At 43.0% G+C, this 23,066-nt stretch overlaps 1 protein-coding gene across 4 annotated transcripts in view; it reads right to left on the bottom strand.

The window, feature by feature from the left end:
* The window catches only part of USP25 (ubiquitin specific peptidase 25), a 140,346-nt gene that overhangs the window by 62,758 nt on the left and 54,522 nt on the right, over positions 1–23,066 (bottom strand). For all 4 annotated transcript variants that reach the window (XM_060172156.1, XM_060172157.1, XM_060172159.1 and 1 more), the window contains exons 7-9: positions 16,645–16,782; positions 9,143–9,219; positions 1,064–1,137 (exon numbers count right to left, since the gene is read on the bottom strand). In XM_060172156.1, coding sequence (XP_060028139.1) covers positions 1,064–1,137; positions 9,143–9,219; positions 16,645–16,782 — 289 coding nt within the window. The remainder of the gene's footprint in view (positions 1–1,063; positions 1,138–9,142; positions 9,220–16,644; positions 16,783–23,066) is intronic.

The following is a 23,066-nucleotide window of genomic DNA, read 5'->3' as shown; positions in this document are numbered from 1 at the left end:
AAGCTTCCTTGCTGCAGGCGAGAAGCACAGGCTCGGGCCAGGGTCGGGCCAGGGCATACGGTGTCAAGGTGCACTTAACCAGCTGCATTGCCGACCGGCCTTCTCTCTAGCAAACACTCCCGTGGCTTTTTAATTTTGTCTACCGGGTGGGGTTTAATGACTTTCTAAAAATTAATCTAAAAAAAAATAAGGATGACTATTAGACAGTGTTAAAGGAGTGAGACTAGGCAAGTGTAGAGTCAATTCCAATTCATGGTCCTGGGCCTGGGTGTTGGCGTTCCCAGTAGAGCACACAAAAAACCACCAGCAAGGGTCTGGGTTTGCTGTCTCCAGAAGCCTCAAAGGTATTCTTAAAAAAAAAAAAAAAAAAAAAGTAGCATAACTTTCTCAAAAACTATAATGGAAAGCATTTTGTTTTTTTAAATTCTATTTGTTTCTTACTGGGTAGAGACAGAGAGAAATCGCGAGGGGACAGGGAGAGGTATAGAGAATCACCTAGCTCAACCATAACACTTGTGAAGCTTTTCTCCTGAAGGTGGGGACCAGGGACTTGAACCCAAGTCCTTGTACACTGTAGTGTGTGCTCTTAAGCAGGTGTGCCACCAACAGCCCTCTAAAGGATCTTATAAATACACACACACACACAGAGAGAGAGAGAGAGAAACCCTGCAATCTCCTGAATATATTAAATTCCTAAATGCAATTTTTAACATGTACTTGAAAGTCTCAAAAAAGTGACCATCACGAAGTTCAATATTCAATTCTAGTATTATTTTAATCAACTGCATTATTTATCCCAGTCTCCCAATGGACATTATCATAGACACCTTCTCACAGACAGTATATCAGGATAACATTAAGCATTATTTACATATGATTCTTCATTCTGTATTTTCCTTATCACTCACTAGATTCTGAGATCTTTACATAACGTATTACTTGAAATAATGCACGTGACACTGCTAAACAAAGTAAGTTATTACTAATGACCACTCAACAAATAAAAAGTCACTGTCAAGCCAGAGGAGCAGATAGAGAACAAAGTCAACGTATCCAATTATACCTTCCAGCACACCCACAGCTAGGAATCTTCCATAGAACAGTTCTACCATGGGATTCTTTGGCTTCTCTTCATCCCTAGAGGATGTTAAAAAATACGTATGTGATTATGATTTTTCAGACCTACAAGTAATAGGAAAAACATTCAAAGAATAATATATACCAAGATGAAGATATTTATTTTATTACCATTCCCCAGATTCTGCTATCTACACATCACCTTGAGAAAGCAATTAAAATAATTCTTCCTTTTTTTTCTTTAATTTGCCCCTGAGGATAATGATGGTGACTGGACTCAGAGACCCATAATACACACTGAGATGAGTTACCACATGGGAAGCCGTTGCAAGGAGATCAGACAGTCTGGTGTATAATGTATCATTAGCCATATCCGCTCACACTTGAAGCTGTACCCAAACAAATTAACTTGTACTTGTTGGGAAAGAGAGAAAGATGTACTTCATCTGAATAAATTTTTATGCACTGCTAATACTTCATTTTCCATACTGACAGAGAAGAGAACACTCTAACCAAAAACAATAGCCTCACTAGTTAAGAAGTGAAACACTAGCTTTTACAAAGATTAGTTAAGAAGCTACCATATGCTTTTCTGAAATTTTGTATTGCTGATAAAAAAAAAAATGAGTCAATTATTTCATACTCTACAAATTAACAAACTTAATTGCAGAGATTTTTGTTTGGTTGTTTTTTTTGTTTGAAGAAAACAGACCTTAACACTGTTTAAACCAAGAAGCCATCTTTCACTCTGGCCTGAAAACCCAAAATGTATCTTAGCCTTGTGACATAAAAGGCTACTGTTTCTGTCCATAATCATACACAAAAATTTTCTTCATAGAATCATGTTTAAATTGCTAAAATTTAAACATGATTAAAAAGGGTATTTTTTTAAAGGAGTGGACATTACTTGTCTTTTCATAAATGTATTTGTTTACACCATGATTTAGTCACTAATGGGGTCTTAGACGTCATTCAATTGTGAATACGCACAGGATGACCTACACGCAGGAGGCTCTATATCTAATCCTTTACGCGCACAGCAGCCACAGTTGAGTGGGGGTATCAATCAGTAAGTGAGTCATATATATTTATTATAGGTACTTCATTTAATTTGAGCTATGCTGCAGGAATACTAGTTATTCAAAAAGACCTCTGACCGTAACACTTTTAGGAATGTGATCGAGATTTTTCTGACTTTTATGGAACTTGTTAAAAAGTTTCAGTGTGGTAAGGCATACATAAGATTTAACCTACCTCTCATTTTCAAGTGCACAGTTCATAACTGCTAAGTATATGCACATATTATGCACCCAGTACCCAGCAGTCTTTTCACCTTGCTACAGTGAAACTCTGTACTCATCACCATTCCGTCTCTCCTCAGACGCTGGAAGCCACCCTCTGTTTCTATGAGCAAGGCAGCTTGATAAGTGACATACAATGTCCCCTTGCAATGAACTTATTCTACCCGGTGGTGAGGACTGTATAGAATTATACCCCTGTTACAATTACCTTACCTTGTCAATCATTATTAAATCACTAATAAAAAAAACTTTTAAAAGGCCGATCTAGACTCTACCGTATGTATCACTTTTTTAAAAAGAAAAAAAAAAAGCTATTATTCCATTGCAGTTGTGGACTTATTCTGTCATGGGCATGTGGGCTGTTTCTACCTCCTAGTAGCTGTGAATAATAACGCTAAGAATATAAGGTCTCGGACTTCTTTGCCACCTGCTATCTGCTCCTCCAGGTATACGGCTAGCAGTGGAACTGCTGTGTCACACAGTTATTTCTTTCAGCTTTACTGAGGTGTGACAGACTAATAAAACTGTAAGATAATGAAAGTGTACAATGTAATCGGAATCCGTATTGTTGGGAACATGTGTGAGCCTGATAGAGCTTAGGGAGAACCACCCCCGTCCTTGGATGGAGGTCTGAGAAGATAACCTCTTGGTAAGTCTCTCTCAACCGAGGTGAGCATAAGGGGGGAAACTCAGACTTGGTTCTTTTCTTCTTGACTCTCAAGCCCACAGATACCCCAGTACTTCCCTCCATTCACTGCAGGCCACATGGCCACAGATTCACTCATTCAAAGTCACCTTCTGATCACAGAAGAACACACCTTATCACACACTTCATCACACACCTCAGACCCCAGACAAGAGAAATGCCAAACTATATGGCCTTTTGATATTCATCTTCTCTCTGTCTCACCCTACGGGTTTAAAACCCCTATGCTTCTCTCAGATACCTTTGGATAATTAAGTTGCTTGTGTTATGGAGAATAACTGTCTTGTATCTCATCAATTCCTGTCATACCAACCCCCTACCTTAGGGGCATGCTGTTAAGAAACCTGTAATTTCTGTCATATTGCAACAGTAATTAACTTCATTGCTTTTCTATTTAACTCATGTCAATTTTGCTAATAAACGGACTCTAGGATTCTGGGACTCTAAGGACTCAGATTCTAGATTCACGCTAAGAGTCCCCTGGTGTCTTTTACTTCGTGTCACCCGTCGTGAGCGAGAAAGAACCAGCCCATTACCTTTCCCCTGGAGGACACCCTGCCGGAGAAGGAGGGAGACACCCCGAAACCGTATAAGACAAAAAGTATTCCCTTTGCTGAATGGAAATTCTGCACTTTTATCTTCTGAAGAACCATCAAACTATTCCCCATCGGAGTATCAACCATTTGAGATTCTCATCATCTGTAAACAAAGGTTCCGCTTCTCTGTACCCATACCAACACTAACTATTTTCTGTGGTTTTCTGGGTTTTTTTTTTTTTCCTAATAGTGACCATCCTAATAGATCTGGGACACTCTCAGTTTCAAGTTATGAAGGTGACATGATTTGCTTTGTCAAGCAAAAACTGTGAGTGGAAGTGATAACGTGCCACTTTCAGGCACAAAGTATAAAAAGCAGTGTATTTTCCCTGCCTTGGAGATCCCCAGATCATCATTCGTTGGCGATTAGATGGAGTTCCGAGCTGCCTGGGGACTTCAGTTTAAGCAGAGCGTCTTGGTCAGAGTCATCGGGCATATCTAAGAATATGACTGAACTTCTTTTATTCTTATTCTTATTATTTTATTTTCCCTTTTGTTGCCCTTGTTGCTTTGTACTTGTAGTTATTGTTGTTGATGATGTCATCGTTGTTGGATAGGACAGAGAGAAATGGAGAGAGGAGGGGAAGACAGAGAGGGGAGAGAAAGACAGACACCTGCAGACCTGCTTCACCGCCTGTGAAGCGACTCCCCTGCAGGTGGGGACGGGGGCCTCAAACCGGGATCCTTATGCCGGTCCTTGCGCTTTGCGCCACGTGAGCTTAACCCTTATCCCACTGCGCTACTGCCCGACTCCCCGTGACTGAACTTCTTAAAGTTCTGGGGGTGCTGCCAACAGGCTTACCTAGCCCATCGTGACTCAGAAAACAAAGGAGTTAGAGCTTCCACTACACTAGTAATCAAAAAGATTAAGAAGCCACTTGCTCAAGGAACTTGGGAAAAGGGACGAGTAGGGAGGGCTGAGGGAGGACTGAGGGGGCCAGGCGCATAATGAAACTATATGTAGGTGACTATGACTTAATAAAGAAGTGAAACAAAAATATGGTCCCACGAGGGTGGGGGGAAGAGTCACTTGCTCAAACTATTAAAACTAGTAAGTGCTCAAGCTGAAAAAGTGATACAATCTGACTCCACAGCCTATGCACCTTAATACTACATATTCTAAATCTTGCGTCATTTTAACTCTACGGAAATGAGTGATTTCATTTTTTTTTTTTAGTGTGATACTGTAAAAGGACTTGAGAGAAATGACTCAAAGGTTTTAACTCTAACGGGAAAGTGGACAGATCTTGAGATATGAGTCACAGTGGGATTGTCCATCTCCACAGAATAGTATTTCACTACAAAAGTAGCAACGCCTAGTAGGCTCTTTTATAAATATCACACATGCACCTCCAAAAAAGAGCAATGACATCACTTTTGGTGACTATGTTGAAAGGCAATAGATGTGAGTAACTCTCCTCGGTCTGAACTGTCTCTCAATCTTCCTGTCTGGACTTGTGGTCTGCTTTCCAATGGTCTGTTTATGGCAAGCACTGACCTTACCTAAAAAGTCAGAAGTCTCCATGACAACTGTCTACCATGTTCTCTCATCATGACCTTTCAGAGGTTCGTTCACTTAAGCTGTGATTCTCAAGGATGCAGACTGTGATCATACCAATGAAAGTGTGTAGAAAGCAAATAGATATTTATTAAGGTAACAAGACTGCTACAACAAAGATGGGAGGCAGAGGAAAAGTTAGGCTGAGCCAAGTATGAAAAGTCAAAAGAGATCACTATAAAAACCTTGCATTGGGGGAAAAACAGTCTTGGGAATTAGACACAAAAGCATTTAAAGGAGTGTTAACAGTTGGTACAGTAGACTAAAATGTTTTGGGCAGTATTTCCGAACACTGCTGAGTCACTGGCACAGAGCAGAAATAATATTTGCAGAAAACTGTTCAAAGCATGCTTTCTTGGGATTCGACACACCCATAAATGGGCTAGCCAGAGTCTACCAACTAGAAAGCTCTGCTCTGGAGAGACATAGCAAAGTGGCTTAACACAGTTGTGAACTCCACAAACTGCACACACTGAAACTTCTGAAAAACAAGCAAGAATATATTTCAGACAATTTTTAAGATTTCAAATATGGGGAAGTATTATATTAGCTCCTTTTAAAAATTGGGTTTTTTATTTTTTATTTTATTTTATTTTATTTATTTATTTATTCCCTTTTGTTGCCCTTGTTGTTTTATTGTTGTAGTAATTATTGTTGTGTTCATCGTTGTTGGATAGGACAGAGAGAAATGGAGAGAGGAGGGGAAGACAGAGAGGGGGAGAGAAAGAAAGACACCTTCAGACCTGCTTCACCACCTGTGAAGCGACTCCCCTGCAGGTGGGGAGCCGGGTTGTGGAGCGACTCCCCTGCAGGTGGGGAGCCGGGTTCGAACCGGAATCCTTATGCCGGTCCTTGTGCTTTGTGCCACCTCGGCTTAACCCGCTGCGCTACAGCCCGGCTCCCGCAAAAATTGGTTTTTTTTAAGAGGGAATAATTTATTACTTGCTATAGCGGAATAGGGGGACTAGAGCAAAGGAAACCAACAACCAATAAAAAATCAAGCAGAAAGAGCCGGAATTCAATCGATTGTCCAGTGACCCTCTTTTAAAGCTACAGATGAAAGCAGCTGAGGGAGTCAGGTGCTGGGGACTGGACCCAGTGAACTGCTGGCAGAAAATCTTCATAGATTTGAGAGAGAATGGCCAGGCGTCTCAAGGTAAAACATTACATTCAAATTACTGATGGGATTCTGGAAAGACTCGGATATCAGAGATCAGGATATTGATATCGATCACATTCAGGAACCTATTCAACAAGTTTTTGGCATTAGATTTCTTCCTCTTTTTTCCCCACCAGGGTTCTCACTGGGGCTCAGTGCAGGCACTGCAAATCCAGGGCTCCCAAAGGGCCTTTTTTCTATTTTATCTTTTTTTTTTCTCTATTTTTCTCATAGGACAGAGAAGTTGAGAGGGGAGGGGGAGACAGGGAAAAGGAGAGACACCTGCAGGCCTGCTTCGCTGCTTCTGAGACATCCTGGCTGCGAGGGGGGAGGGCTCGAACTACATTTCTTTGTGCTTCGTGCTATGTGTGCTTACGTGGGTGGTGTGCCAACTTCCCCCGCCTCATTAATTCTATGGAAAGGTCTAAGTACTGTCTAACTAAAGAAGAGCAAGAGTGGATAACCAGAGACGAAGCCTACACTCAGATCTCACTAACTGTCATTAACAGGGGCCTATCCACCCAACCGCATGAAGTACATCAGAATATTGCCAACATTTAAGCCAAAAACAAACAAGAGGCAAAGAAGGCAAAGTCAGTCATAAAGTGCACTTGGTCCTATGTGAGATATAAGATGGAAAATAGGGTAGGCTGCTAAAATTCCACTAACTTTTTTTTTTTTAATCCAAGTATTTATTGGCCAGCCCTGGCTTACAGTGATGCTGGGAATCCAACCTGCGAACTTAAGGTCTCACATGTGAAAGTCACTTGTACAATCATCATGCTGTCTCCCTGGCCTGTCACTGAAGTCTCTGTAAGGGAGCAAAACAGCTGTGCACTGATTGCAGAATAAGTGGATGCATCTCTAGGGGTCCCTGGAAACATATCCTGCCCAGAATAAGCCACACCAGGAAGAGGTCAAACATTAGGAAATCCATGGAGAGTAGAAGCGCGAACAGTAATGAAGCTCAGTGGGCTCTGGGACTCAGGTGACAGAAGCATGAAAAGCAGATTTAGTTCAACAATCTGAAGAGGAGAATGAAAGTAACAATAATGAGGGAAAAAAAAAGCAAAACTCCATGGAGCTCTAAGCCATTCTATAACAAAACATAATGACTAGGACACACAAAAAATGTACTGTCATTAGAAAGAACTTGCATTCAATGTAGGACTTGGGACCAGCAAACTAAAGTTTTTATGAAAAAGAAAAAACAACACTGGATAAGAAAGGCACTTGATGATGAAAACAGCATCACAGAATCCTAAATTTGCCAAGAAAAACTTAACTCTCAAATGCCATTCTAAAAATATACACAAAATATATCTTCCCTCAGATATTACGGTGTCATAATTAATCTCTTAACACAGTGTCTCCCAACTTAGTTTAAGTCCATAAATATTGTTTGTAATCACTGACACTTAAAGATAAGCACCCTGGTAAGACGATTTTCAACTTGTCACTTTATCCTGAATTTTCTGCTACGATCATCAGCCAACAGTAACTAGAGTCTGGTTTGTACTAACTTTAAGATTAGGAGAACGGGATGAATGGTTACGTTATAACCACAAAGGTGAAATAATTTGATTTTTAAGTTTACTTTCTTTGGACTTTTGCTTTATAAGATCAAGGTGTTGTAATCTGGGCAGTTTGGGAATGGAAAAGAAAGTCTATTAAAAGATGGATGGAGTTGCTAGCACTGTATAATCACAATATATTTGTATAATCACAAATATTCTTGCTTTAATTTATTGTATATTATGTAGTAATATGCTTGATTGAACATTAAAGCTGGCTAAAACTTAAATATGGAAAAACAAACAAACAAAAAAAAACGGCAGGGAGAGCATTGCAGTCTTGGATTTCTAGCTATATTCTAGGTGTTAGTCTGCACTACGACTCATAGAACTATCTCAGAGCCCAGCACGGCATATCTTAAATGGCCCAATAATGTTTCCAGAAGAGGCACAAAGGAATCAAGGACGGGCATAAAAAAAAGTAGCCTTATGAAGAGTGGCAGTAGGACCACCCTAAAAAGTATGGACATCATAGAGACGGGTGGTGGTGCGCTTGGTTAAGTGCACGTGTTACCATGCTGGAGAACCCAGGTTCAAGCCCCCAGCCCCCACAGGCAGGGGAAATGCTTCACACGTGGGGAAGGAAGTACTACCTCGGGTACCTCTCTCCCTATCTCCCTAATCCCTCTTGATTTCTCTCTGTCTCTCTCCAATAAAACAAAAATAAATACAATATTCTCTAAAAGGAGGACCTCTTCCTCTCCAAAGAGGCTAGGTGAGATATTGTAAAGAGCCAAATCACAATGATTAGACCTTACAGGGAAAAGAACCAAAAGACAGGACACACTCAAGAGGAACTCCACATTCCTGTCTTTAGACATCAAGTAAAGCAAAACAAACAAAAAATCCAAATTCACTGGCCTCCTCCTGACCCCCACCACTAACCCATATTCCTCTGTCTAGAAAGTGACTATCTATCGAGTCCAAGAGGAAAAAGAACAGAGTGTGCAGCCTTCTCAGGGCTCTGTTTAGATCTTGCTGGCTAGAACCCTGATCTTAAGGTAAAGTTCTAAAGATGCCCAGAGTTTATGACCACAAATTTCAAGCAGCTTGTCAGCATACAGAAACATCTGGGTTGCTATACGTGTATCTAAGTTTGATACTTCGCTAAACATAGAGGACTAGAATCAGTAAGATTCATTGATCTCCTAATTAGGTTTTAATAACTTACGTCTCCTCTTCAGCTTTCATTTGGAAAGCGTCTTCTAACCAGTCTAATAATTTGTGTGTAAACTCACTCACGTCTTGCTGTGGAAAGAGAGAGAGAAAAAAAAAAAGATTCTTGATATTTTATCCTATTCGTAACGGTAGTACTTTTCATAGCAAAATTCATAGACAGTCATCTAAATCATACGAACTCCTCACAAAGGTATCATATGTAATGTTTCACATCAAAATACCACAAAGATTTATAATTTAGTTTGAATGAAATGAATCAGCATGCCCAAAATATTAACTGAATTTACCATCAAAGATTTCTAGTTCCAAATTATATGAAGGCCTATAGTGAACATTCATCTTTAAGATTTTAAACTAAATTCTAATAAGTTTAAATTGTGTTAAAGTTGTAAAATTAAAGAGGTCTAAGCTCAGCATAAAAAAATCCAGTTATAGATATTTCTACAATCTATACAATGGTTAAAAAAGTAGTCATCAATATACATGCCCACCTGTAAAATCACAATGTTACCTTTTTTGGAATAAAGGTCTTAGCTGGTGTAATAAACCTAAGGCTGCTGAGACAAGTGCCTTTGGGATTAGAGTTTGACGTACAGTATTCTAGAAAGAGAGAAAGAAAGAAAGAAAGAAAGAAAGAAAGAAAGAAAGAAAGAAAAAAAAAAAGAAAGGAAGGAAGGAAGGGAGAAAGGAGAGGAGAGGAGAGGAGAGGAGAGGAGAGGAGAGGAGAAGTGAGGAGAGGAGAGGAGAGGAGAGGAGAGGAGAGGAGAAGTGAGGAGAGGAGAGGAGAGGAGAGGAGAGGAGAGGAGAGGAGAGGAGAGGAGAGGAGAAGTGAGGAGAGGAGAGGAGAGGAGAGGAGAGGAGAGGAGAGGAGAGGAGAGGAGAGGAGAGGAGAAGTGAGGAGAGGAGAGGAGAGGAGAGGAGAGGAGAGGAGAGGAGAGGAGAGGAGAGGAGAGGAGAGGAGAGGAGAAGTGAGGAGAGGAGAGGAGAGGAGAGGAGAGGAGAGGAGAGGAGAAGTGAGGAGAGGAGAGGAGAGGAGAGGAGAGGAGAGGAGAGGAGAGGAGAGGAGAAGTGAGGAGAGGAGAAGTGAGGAGAGGAGAAGTGAGGAGAGGAGAGGAGAGGAGAGGAGAGGAGAGGAGAGGAGAGGAGAGGAGAGGAGAGGAGAGGAGAAGTGAGGAGAGGAGAGGAGAGGAGAGGAGAGGAGAGGAGAGGAGAGGAGAAGTGAGGAGAGGAGAGGAAAGGAGAGGAGAGGAGAAGTGAGGAGAGGAGAGGAGAGGAGAGGATAGGAGAGGAGAAGTGAGGAGAGGAGAGGAGAGGAGAGGAGAGGAGAGGAGTAGTGAGGAGAGGAGAAGTGAGGAGAGGAGAAGTGAGGAGAGGAGAGGAGAGGAGAGGAGAGGAGAGGAGAGGAGAGGAGAAGTGAGGAGAGGAGAGGAGAAGTAAGGAGAGGAGAGGAGAGGAGAGGAGAGGAGAGGAGAGGAGAGGAGAGGAGAAGTGAGGAGAGGAGAGGAGAGGAGAGGAGAAGTGAGGAGAGGAGAGGAGAAGTGAGGAGAGGAGAGGAGAGGAGAGGAGAGGAGGGGAGAGGAGAGGAGAGGAGAGGAGAAGTGAGGAGAGGAGAGGAGAGGAGAGGAGAAGTGAGGAGAGGAGAGGAGAAATGAGGAGAGGAGAGGAGAGGAGAGGAGAGGAGAGGAGAGGAGAGGAGAGGAGAAGTGAGGAGAGGAGAGGAAAGGAGAGGAGAGGAGAGGAGAAGTGAGGAGAGGAGAGGAGAGGAGAGGAGAAGTGAGGAGAGGAGAGGAGAGGAGAAATGAGGAGAGGAGAGGAGAGCAGAGGAGAGGAGAGGAGAGGAGAGGTGAGGAGAGGAGAAGTGAGGAGAGGAGAGGAGAGGAGAGGAGAAATGAGGAGAGGAGAGGAGAGGAGAGGAAAGGAGAGGTGAGGAGAGGAGAGGAGAAGTGAGGAGAGGAGAGGAGAAGTAAGGAGAGGAGAGAGGAGAGGAGAGGAGAGGAGAGGAGAGGAGAGGAGAGGAGAGGAGAGGAAAGGAGAGGAGAGGAGGGGAGAGGAGAAGTGAGGAGAGGAGAGGAGAGGAGAGGAGAGGAGAGGAGAGGAGAGGAGAAGTGAGGAGAGGAGAGGAGAAGTGAGGAGAGGAGAGGAGAGGATGGGAGAGGAGAGGAGAGGAGAAGTGAGGAGAGGAGAGGAGAGGAGAGGAGAGGAGAGGAGAGGAGAGGAGAAGTGAGGAGAGGAGAGGAGAAGTGAGGAGAGGAGAGGAGAGGAGAAATGAGGAGAGGAGAGGAGAGAGGAGAGGAGAGGAGAGGAGAGGAGAGGAGAGGAGAGGAGAAGTGAGGAGAGGAGAGGAGAGGAGAAATGAGGAGAGGAGAGGAGAGAGGAGAGGAGAGGAGAGGAGAGGAGAGGAGAGGAGAAGTGAGGAGAGGAGAGGAGAAGTAAGGAGAGGAGAGGAGAAGTGAGGAGAGGAGAGGAGAAGTGAGGAGAGGAGAGGAGAGGAGAAGTGAGGAGAGGAGAGGAGAGGAGAGGAGAGGAGAGGAGAGGAGAGGAGAAGTGAGGAGAGGAGAGGAGAAGTGAGGAGAGGAGAGGAGAGGAGAGGAGAGGAGAGGAGAAGTGAGGAGAGGAGAGGAGAAGTGAGGAGAGGAGAGGAGAGGAGAGGAGAGGAGAGGAGAGGAGAAGTGAGGAGAGGAGAGGAAAGGAGAGGAGAGGAGAAGTGAGGAGAGGAGAGGAGAGGAGAGGAGAAGTGAGGAGAGGAGAGGAGAGGAGAAATGAGGAGAGGAGAGGAGAGGAGAGGAGAGGAGAGGAGAGGAGAGGTGAGGAGAGGAGAAGTGAGGAGAGGAGAGGAGAGGAGAGGAGAAATGAGGAGAGGAGAGGAGAGGAGAGGAAAGGAGAGGTGAGGAGAGGAGAGGAGAAGTGAGGAGAGGAGAGGAGAAGTAAGGAGAGGAGAGAGGAGAGGAGAGGAGAGGAGAGGAGAGGAGAGGAGAGGAGAGGAGAGGAGAGGAAAGGAGAGGAGAGGAGGGGAGAGGAGAAGTGAGGAGAGGAGAGGAGAGGAGAGGAGAGGAGAGGAGAAGTGAGGAGAGGAGAGGAGAAGTGAGGAGAGGAGAGGAGAGGATGGGAGAGGAGAGGAGAGGAGAAGTGAGGAGAGGAGAGGAGAGGAGAGGAGAAGTGAGGAGAGGAGAGGAGAAGTGAGGAGAGGAGAGGAGAGGAGAAATGAGGAGAGGAGAGGAGAGAGGAGAGGAGAGGAGAGGAGAGGAGAGGAGAGGAGAGGAGAGGAGAAGTGAGGAGAGGAGAGGAGAAGTAAGGAGAGGAGAGGAGAAGTGAGGAGAGGAGAGGAGAAGTGAGGAGAGGAGAGGAGAGGAGAAGTGAGGAGAGGAGAGGAGAGGAGAGGAGAGGAGAGGAGAGGAGAGGAGAGGAGAAGTGTGGAGAGGAGAGGAGAAGTGAGGAGAGGAGAGGAGAGGAGAGGAGAGGAGAGGAGAGGAGAGGAGAAGTGAGGAGAGGAGAGGAGAGGAGAGGAGAGGAGAGGAGAAGTGAGGAGAGGAGAGGAGAGGAGAGGAGAGGAGAGGAGAGGAGAGGAGAGGAGAGGAGAGGAGAGGAGAAGTGAGGAGAGGAGAGGAGAGGAGAGGAGAGGAGAGGAGAGGAGAGGAGAGGAGAGGAGAAGTGAGGAGAGGAGAGGAGAGGAGAGGAGAAGTGAGGAGAGGAGAGGAGAGGAGAGGAGAGGAGAGGAGAGGAGAGGAGAGGAGAGGAGAGGAGAGGGAAGGAAAGGAAGAAGGAAGAAAAGGAAAGGAAGAAGAGAATGAAAAAAGGAGACCAGAAAGCATGCAGGCATCAGAAAAAGGTCCTGTGTAGACTGGAACAGGTATGCTCAACCAGGTGTGCCGCCACCCTGCCCCACCCCAAGTCATTTTTTAATGGCACAAGTTACATGATTTCCCAGTCTTCAATACCCTCTTCAGAAAAAGGAGGGGGGGGGGAGTCAATTCTTGGTCTTTTAGTACTCAACAATCTGAATGAATTTTAGAATTATAGAAGACTTCATACTTTCATTGACAGAAAAAAAAATGAGGTGTCTACAATAACAGTTCAAACTAAAAATGTGATTAAAACTGACAAAAGGTATTTCAGAAAACTCTCATATATGCAAAACATGACTATTTAGGAAGAAAATAAAATCTAAGTCCAATTCACTGCCGGGCTAGCTTTGCAGGCAGGAGAGAGATGACCAGGGACTCACGGCTGAGTGGGACACGATTCAATCTTTATTGATGAGGAATGCAGTGCAAGCTCTCTAATCTAATCTCTCTTCATTAGAAAGCCCTGTCTTTTACATTTCCTGAGACGGAAGTGTCAGGTGGGAAGAGGAAGTATATAGGATAGGGGGTGAGGAGAAGGAAAAAGCACAAGAACCAGTGGGCATTAAATGGTGGAAAACAGGATGTGACTAGGAGAGGGGGAGGAGTGGAGAAAAGAGCATGAACCAGTGGGGATCAAACCAGTGCAGGCAAAACAATGATGATGTAAATAGACCACAGCGTCAAGCACTGCAACAGAAGGGGTCTTAGAAGCAGAATTTAGAAGCAGACCAACATTTCCCCCTTTCTTTTTAACTAATGGCCATCGTATCAGGAGTGTGGGGTGAACAGAAACCTATATCATACAGGCATTTTCAAAAGAACTGACACAAGACATGGAGGAACAAGTAAGAGAGCAGCAAGAACCAGTGTGATGCCAAGGGGACGCCTGAGGGGGAGTTTCCTGCCTCAAAGGACAGGGCCTAGCCAGTGAAAGGGCGTTTCCTGCCTCTGGGGGCATCTCTTGCCTCTGGGGAAATTTCAAGCCTCAAAGGGCGTTTCCTGCCTCTGCGGGCATCTCTTGACTCTGGGGGTGTTTCATGCCTCAAAGGGCATCTCCAGCCTCAGGGGGCAGGATCTCTAGTAAGGGGGGTGGGGGGTCCTGCCTCTGGGTGCAGGGCCTGCAAGTGAGGTGACATCTGCAGGTGAGGTGAGGGGGCATGGCCTATAGAGTCCCAAGGCAGATGGCTGCAAAGTCCATGGACTACTGTGGTCAGTCTTTGAGAAACCCAGCAGCGTAAAGGGAAGCAATTTAGAAGCAGACCGACAATTCACCTTTTGAAAATTACTAATTTACTTAGGAATTTACTTCACTAACCACCAACACAGCCTTCACCTTCAAAATAATACCCACAGAGGGGAAACAAACTTAAATGAACCTGAGTTACCATGAAACTCCATTGAAAAAACAAGTTCACCGAAAAAATAATAACGAGAAATCTCATCCAACTACATGGCTCGACCAAAGCAAAGGATCTCTCGCCCTGCAGCGTTCCGGAGAAGCTAAGAGCCTAACAATTAGCTGTTTCCTTGCCCCCGCCCCCAGGTATACGGAAATTCAGAAAATTCATTAAAAGGGGACACCCAATGATCACTATACAGCCATCTATAGAAGCTTTCAACTCTGAAAAGACTCATCTAGAGGTGGTGCACTTGGTAGAGCACACAGCTTACAGTATGGGTGTACATGGGTTCAAGCCCCTAGTCCCGATCTGCAGGCAGGAAAATTCACAGGACACGAAGCAATATTACAGGATTCCCTCTAACTTACCCTCCCTCCCTCTCTGTCTTCCTCCTTCCTTGCTCCTCTCAGTTTCTCTGACTTTATCCTAAATAATGATAAAATAAAAATATAGAGAAAGATGAAATAAAAATGATCTGGAGTCGGGCAGTAGTGCAGCAGCACAAAGCGCTAGGACCTGAGTAAGGATCCCGGTTCAAGACCCCGGTTCCCCACCTTCAGGGGCGTCGCTTGACAGGCGGTGAAGCAAGTCTGCAGGTGTCTGTCTTTCTCTCCCCCTCTCTGTCTTGCCCTCCTCTCCCCATTTCTCTCTGTCCTATCCAACAACGATGTCATCAATAAAAACAACAACAATAATAACTACAACAACAAAAAAAAGACAACAAGGGCAACAAAAGGGAAAATAAATAAAATTTTAAAAATCAATAAATAAAACAAAATAAAAACAACCCCAGAAGAAAAGATAGTGAAACAGGTGTAATTTAAAATTGTTAATTGGATTTGTTAGACTTAAGAGAAGTCTGGTGGTTAGCTCTGGGAGGTGGGAGGGTGGGATCCAGAACGTTGGTGTTGGGTGTGGTGTGAAGCTAGACAACACTGTCATCTTCCAGTCTTGCAACATACTCTTAATAACAACAAAACTTAAAAATCTCCATTATATATTTAAAGTTACTAGAAAGTATTGTACATAGAGTAAGTAAAACGAGGCTACAAAATTATTTTAAAAATATATTAAGAGAGCCCTTAAATGGTTAGATTGGGGTCATTTTAGGAATAGTACTTCAACTGGCTATTGAGCTACTGAGCAGTGGAACATTATTAGAAAAAAAAATGAAGGCAAGAAATGTAAACAAATCCTAATATAGATGCTTTTTAAAATATATTTTTCTTGGACACATAAAGGAAATTTTAAAAATTGTAAGTACAAAGAAGAGAGTAGCAGAACAGATATTTTTAAGAGCCCCCCAACTGTTTTCTATTTTATTTTTTATAACCTTATTTTATTTTATTTATTTATGTTCCCTTTTGCTGCCTTCATTGCTTTTATTGTTGTTGTAATTATTACTGTTGTCCTCATTGGTAGATAGGACAGACAAAAATGGAGAGAGGAGGGAAGACAGAGAGGGGGAGAAAAAGATAGACATCTGCAGACCTGCTTCACCACCTGTGAATCGACTCCCCTGCAGGTGGGGAGCCGGGGATCTCGAACCGGGATGTAGCGTCAAATGGTCTGGATCAAAAGAAGCATGAAGGAAAATGAGCAAAGCCCCAGAGGTTCCGAACAAGACCTTACCGCGAATGATGTCTTTAATGCTATTTATAAATAACTAGATCTTATGTACTGACAAGACCAATTGCTTCTGATCTTCCTGGTCTAAGATTGTAGGTGTACCCCTCCTACCCTATGGTTTTGTTAATTTATCCTTTCTTAAATAAAGTTGTCAAATTTGGTTCCACCAAAAAAAAAAAAAAAAAGCACTAAACATCACTAGATAAAGAATGGAAGGGGAAAAGCAACACATCGTAAACTTCCCCTTGGAGAGCATGGGACATGGACCTCGGTGGTGGAAACTGTGTGGAATGGAACCCCTATTATTTTAATGATCTTGTTAGTCATTATTATAACACTAATAAGAAAAAGAATTTTAGTTACACATTTGTTAACATTCTTCATAACAATTAGTCTTTTTTATCGCTTCTAATTAAGACTACTTCATTTAACTTAACATTTTCAAGACCATTATTACTTTTTTCTTAAAAAATAAATCTTCCAAACAGTTTTAAATGGTTGCACAGTGTTTTTAATAAAGATGAATAAGAACATGGTCCGCTGCCATAAAATTGCTCTACGGATGGAAAAGGTCAGATTAAATAAAACGTATAAGGTTAATAAACAAAGATCAACAAAACTACCTGCTGGGAGTCATTTGATTTGAAAGCATCCTTAAGAATTTCAACTGCTCTTGATGGATCCACATACTTCCTTTTAGTGCCAACCAGAAGTGCAAACAGATACCTCAACTCACACATAAAAGGCAAATTTCGGTGTTCCTATTGAGAGAAAAAGAAAAAGGAGAAAGATTCACAAGTGAAGATGAACAAAATCCCCACTGGTAAATACAGCTTTTAAAATTAAACACAATTTGAACCGATCTCAACGAGGGATGAACCTTGCATTTCTACAAGGGTATTAAAGATTATTGATTTCACCTAGATGACTTCAAAGAGTCAAGAGTGAAAGCAGCAGAGGTAAGTTCACGATTTCAAGCGTCAAAGCTACGTATCCAATAGTTCATTCATGTCATTACCCAGCCACGAATATCTTCCTTATTCAAATGTGTTTCATTATAATCCATCCCATTCAGCAAGGCACAGCTGCTGCTGAGGACAGCAGTAACAGTCGCCAACATTAATTAGATGAGTGTTAAGTATGTGCCAGGCACTTTACCTCAGTAACTCCATTTATGCAAAACCGGAGCCTTCCTGAACAACCCAACCCACATCAACTGAGAGGGGCATCCTTCGCTTGGCAGGGCTTCAACTGCCACCATTGCTGTACTAACGCTTAGCTAAAATTAGCCAACTAATTTCAGAAGCCCCGAACACTGCATGGAGCTATTATCATCCTTCCGGTTTCCCATTAAAAATTCCCTTTTGCTTCTCAAAAAATCTTCAAGCTTATTTACTCATTAAAAAAAAACAAACATTTATTTTTAGGACAGCTAGAAAGAGACACACCCATACCTACCTGAGTGCACTGCTCAGGTCTGGTTTATGGTGGTGCTGGGGACTGAACCTGGGATATCGGAGTCTCAGGCATGGAAGTCTTTTGCATAGGCATTATGCTAAGTACCCAGACGAGACACTTAAAGTTTCTCAAAGATGAAAAAAAAAAGGAAAAAATGTATATGCCTATCAGAAATTTTGCTACACAAAGTAGGCATTTCAATTTTTACTGGCTGTTAAAGCCTTCTAGCATGAACAAAAACAACACACTGCTATCAACAGTGAAGAGTATAGTGTAAAAACAAACTTGTTTTTAAAAATAGCAATTGATACACTTGAGTGAAATGCTTGATGGCAATGAATTGGGGAAACATCTTACTAAAATCAACTCCTGCAGTAAGTTTTTAACAAGTCTAGCTTGAGCACACTATAGGCAGATTCGAAGTGTTTCCAAGTGTGCGGTCGGCATTATGCATATATGTAGCTGCTTCCAGAATGAGCACAGAAAGAACCACACCTGGGCCAGGTGGTAGCACATGTGGTTGGCCCAAGTTACAATGCGCAAAGACCCAGGTTTGAGCACCCCGTCCCCACCTGCAGGGGGGAAGGCTTTGCAAGTGGCAAAGTTGTATTGCAGGTCTCTCTCTCTCTCTCTCTCTCTCTCTCTCTCCCTCCCTCCCCCTATCATACCCTTCCCTGATTTCTGGCTGTCTCTATACAGTAAATAAATAAAGACAGTAATAATTTAAAAAAAAAGAATGAAAGAGCCACACTTCAGTAGGGCTAACCGAGGGCCCTAGTCAGGGAGTCCTGGGATTCCCACACAGACACGATGGGCCTAGACCTCTAACAGATCCCTCTCACCACTGTCACTGGTCATTTCCATCAGGATCAATATAATGGACTCTTTTGTGGGCCTCTATAGGAAGGACCTTGCCCTCAGTGTGGATCCACAATGGTAGGGAATGTTCCATTCTCCAAAGGGAGGTTGGATAGCATACTCTGCCTATCACCCAAGGAAGATGGGCCCTGAAATGAGTGCAGCCTGGAATGTTCCTAGCCATGACCACGGAATGTGAGCTCAGACCTACAGGGATGCAGAGGTCACACAGGCTCCTGTACTGAATATGGGCCCCAGATCAGATCGACGGGGTTTACAGTCAATAATAGTCATCTGCATACTGGATGCCAGGCGCAGGCAAAGACTAGTTGGGTCATGGTCCCCTTGGATTATACCAAAAATAGACTTACTAGCTTTTCCAAAACAAAGACCCCAAATCTCCATCCACAATATTCTTGCCTTTAGGTTCATGATTATTCAACAATTTACTCTGTTTTCTATCTTAACTTTTTTCAGCCACCAGGTTCCAGATGCTACCATGGTGCCAATCGGACTTCGCAGCGCAGACAACCTCATCAAATGTGGCCTGGAGCCCCACCTCCCCAGAGCCCTGCCCTACTAGGAAAAGAGAGAAACAGGCTGGGAGTATGGATCCACCTGTAAACACCCATGTTCAGCGGGGAAGCAATGACAGAAGCCAGACCTTCCACCTTCTGCATCCCACAATGACCCTGGGTCCATGCTCCTAGAGGGATAAAGAATAGGAAAGCTATCAGGGGAGGGGATGGGATATGGAGTTCCAGTGGTGGAAATGTGTGGAGTTGTGTTATGGTTTTATGTTATGGTCTTGTCAGGGTTTCCATTTTACAAATTAAAAACTTTAAAAAAAAAAAAAAAAGTAGGTATAAGAGAATAAACTTGGTTCCACATGCTTAATCCAAAAATTTTGACAGTAATGAAAAGTAGATAAAGTCTGGGGGGAAAAGTTATGTTCGGGATTTTATTTAAGAATAATAAATTCCATAGGGACAGGTGGTGGCACACCTGGTTGAGTGCACATGTTACAATGTGCAAGGACCCAAGTTTGAATCCCCGGTCCCCAACTGTAGGGGGAAAGGAAAGCTTCATGAGTGTGACGTCTTGCTGCAGGTGTCTGTCTCTCTTCCTCTCTATCCCACCAAGCTTCCCTCTTGATTTCTGGCTGTCTCTATCTAATAAATAAATAAATAGAATAAAAATGTTATAATAAATTTCATTATCAGTGGTAAAAGGTAAGTGCAAAAAGATTCAAAGGAGATGAAAAAGAAATCTAACTTCCAGAAGTATTCCTGATTTCCTCAGATCAATTTCTTCAGCTATCATTACAGCCAAGTACAGTGTTGAGACTTCCTTTCTTTCCTTCTATGAAGTCTGGAGGGAATAAGTAGTCTTGTTTGGAAGGTGTGTTTGCAGAAACAAACATTGTCCAGAGATCATGAGCCACTTCATGTTTCAAGAGGCCATGTAGTGAGAGTTCTACGTTCACATTCTACCAACACTTGGGCATAAGATCTATTTTTAGGTTTAGCACTAGTGGGTACACAGTGACATCTCTGGCTTTAACTTGCATTTTTCTAATAAAATAAATAAACTGAAGACATTTACATGTAGGTTTTTATAACCTGCATATCTTCTTTGGTGAAGCATCTATTCCAGTAACTTTCCCAACAGGGAAGCAGGTTATCTGTCATATTATGGAGTTGTACATACCTTGTATAGGTTCTAGATACAATTTCTTTTATTATTGTTGTTGTTATTGAGGGTTAATGCAGCAGGGACCCACAGTTCTCTTGCTACCCGCCCCCAGTCCTTTGCGTTGATGCAATGCACTATGCCCAGTCCGCATTTAATTTCGTGTTCTCCCTTCCTCTCCTTACTTATCAAGTCCCACTTATAAGTTTGGTATTTATCCTTTTTTTGGCTTGTCTTCCTTGACATGTTGTCCTGTAGTTCCATCCAGGATGACTTAAAGGCAACAACTTTGTCATTTTTAACAGCTGAGTAATATTTCATTGTATAGATATACCACAGTTTTTTGTTTGCTTATTTTAGCCACTCATCTGTAGCTGATCTGGTCTGCTTTCAGGCTTTGGCTGTTGCAAACTCTGCTGCTATGAGCATAGGCATCACAGATCTTTTCTGACCGGTGTTTTTGTTTCCACTGGGTAACCCCCCTTGAGAGGGATCACTAGGTCAGAGGATAGGTCTATTTCTAGTAGACACCATTTCTTTATCTGAAACATGTTCAAGTAGTATTTGATCCCAGTCTATGGCTTGCCTTTATTCCTGTTTTAAATCTTCAAAGATTCTACATTTGCAGTTGTGATAAATTCTCATTTAAATTGACTTCAGGGCTTCTGGTCTACCTGAGAAACCGTTACTTAACTTGGGACACTAAAATGTGCTGCTGTTCCTCCTTTTAGTCACACAATTCCGAATGTCACCTTGCCACGTAGAGTTTGAGGGCTACCTTTCCGTCTATGGCACCCGCAAACGGAGATTTTTCCAGGCCGTAAAGACAGTTCATCTCAGAAGGCACATGATTAGCTCACGGCCTTTGGTACACTGTCTGGGAGTAAAATGGTCCTGAAGGAAGGACACTCTTACTCAGTGTCCCTATTTGGGGGGAGGTGGGCAGAGGGAAGGTTTGTGGCTTATAGTGTACAGTTCCTGGCACATGAGTACAGATTCTCATCTCAACAAGAAAGGTGTCTGCAGAATACTTTCACCCCCAAATTGGGCATCACCCTGTAACAAGACCTCAAAGCCCCTCCTCCACCTACCCCTTTCCCTGTGCTCTTTCTCCAGAGTTCTTTGCTTTGCTGAATTGCACCAAACCAGTTCAAGCTTTACTGTGTTTCCCCTTTCTGTTCTTGTTTCTCAAGCTTTTCCCATGAGTGAAATCACCCCCCTATTCATCCTTCTCTTTCTGGCTTATCACACTTTATGTGATACCTTCAAGCTCACCCAAGATGAGGTGAAGAAAGTGACGTCATCATTCTGAATAGCTGAGTAGTATCCCACTGTGTATATAGACCACAGCTTTCTCAGCCACTCACCTGTTGTTGGACATTGAGGTTGCTTCCAAGTTTGGGCTATTACAAATTGGGCTGCTATGAGCATATGTGCACACAGATCTTTTTGGATGGGTATGTTTGGTTCCTTAGGATATATCCCCAGGAATAGCAGGGTCCAACAGGAGGTCCAGTTTTTTTTTTTAATTTTTTTTTTTTATTTATTTCTTCCCTTTTGTTGCCCTTGTTGTTTTATTGTTATAGTTATTATTGTTGTTGTTTTGATGTCATCGTTGTTGGATAGGACAGAGAGAAATGGAGAGAGGAGGGGAAGACAGAGAGGGGGAGAGAAAGACAGACACCTGCAGACCTGCTTCAAAGCTTGTGAAGTGACTCCCCTGCAGGTGGGGAGCCGGGGGCTTGAACCAGGATCCTTAAGCCGGTCCCTGCACTTTGTGCCACCTGTGCTTAACCTGCTGCGCTACCGCCGGACTCCCAAGGGTATGGCCTAACCTACTGAGAGTGCCCCAGAATGCTGTCCACAGGAGTTGGATCATTTACATTCCCATCACCAGTGCAGAAGGGTTCCTTTACCCCAGCAATCTCTCTTGATATTTGTTGTCATTGTCCTTTCTGAAGTGAGACACTCTCACAGAAGTGAAGTGGTTATCTCATTGTTGTCTTTATTTGCATTTCTTTGCCAATCAATGACTTGGAGCATTTTTTCACGTGACGACTGGCCCTTTGGATCTCTTGTTTGGTGACTATCTGTCCATATCCTCTTCCCACTTTTAGAGGGGGTTGCTTGATCTCTGTTATCATTGCTGCTGAGTCTGGTGAGCTCTTCATATATTTTGGTTATTAAACTTTTGTTTGATATATGGCATAAAAAGATTTGTTCCCATTCTTAAGGAGTCTACTTGGGTGGTGGTTTCATTTGCTATGTAGAAGCTTTTCAATTTCATGTAATCCCATCAGTGTATTTTTGTCTGTGTCTTCCTTGCAAATGAATGAGTCACTGAAGACATCTGTGAGAATGTCATATATCAGACGGGACAAATGTGCCAAGTGGGGTAAAGGAACCCTTCTACCGTGGCCGGTGGGGATGTAACTTGGCCCAATACTGTGGAAAACAATCTGGAGACTCAGCGGAATCAGAAAGCTAAAAATGAGCCTCACTTTTGACTGGACAATTCCTCTCCTGGGAATATAACCAAAGGAAGGAAAAATGCCTATCCCAAAAGACCTCTGCACACCCTTATTCAGAAGCAACCCAGATGCCCAATGATAGACGAGCGGCTAAGAAAGTTGTGGTGTATAGACACAACGGAATGTTAATTAGCTCTTAAAATTAATGAAGTTGTCTCCTTTGCCTTCTTGAATGAAGTCTGAAGAATAGAATACGGTGTGTGAGATACGTCAAAAAGAGAATGACAAATACTTAATGACCTCAATCATAGGTGGAATTTAAGAAACAAAGAGAGAAAACACAAAATGAAAGTTGGACTGGGTGTCACCAGGACAAGAGACTCTGGAGAAGAGAGGGAAGGCGGTTAGGTATCTACAGGGTGTCGGGTCATGGTGCAAGTTGGTGGAAATGGGCCCAGGTTAGAGGCATCCACCCATCAAGGTGAGGTGAGACACTGGACCCATCTGTCAGGAACTGTGTAAACCATTAAACTGCCAATAAAATGAATGAAAACTTATAAAGACAC

The sequence above is a fragment of the Erinaceus europaeus genome, chromosome 14 (assembly GCF_950295315.1).
Source record: "Erinaceus europaeus chromosome 14, mEriEur2.1, whole genome shotgun sequence".
Lineage (NCBI taxonomy): Eukaryota > Metazoa > Chordata > Mammalia > Eulipotyphla > Erinaceidae > Erinaceus > Erinaceus europaeus.
Note: the sequence above shows the minus strand (reverse complement) of the source record. Positions and strands in the feature narration are given on the sequence as shown.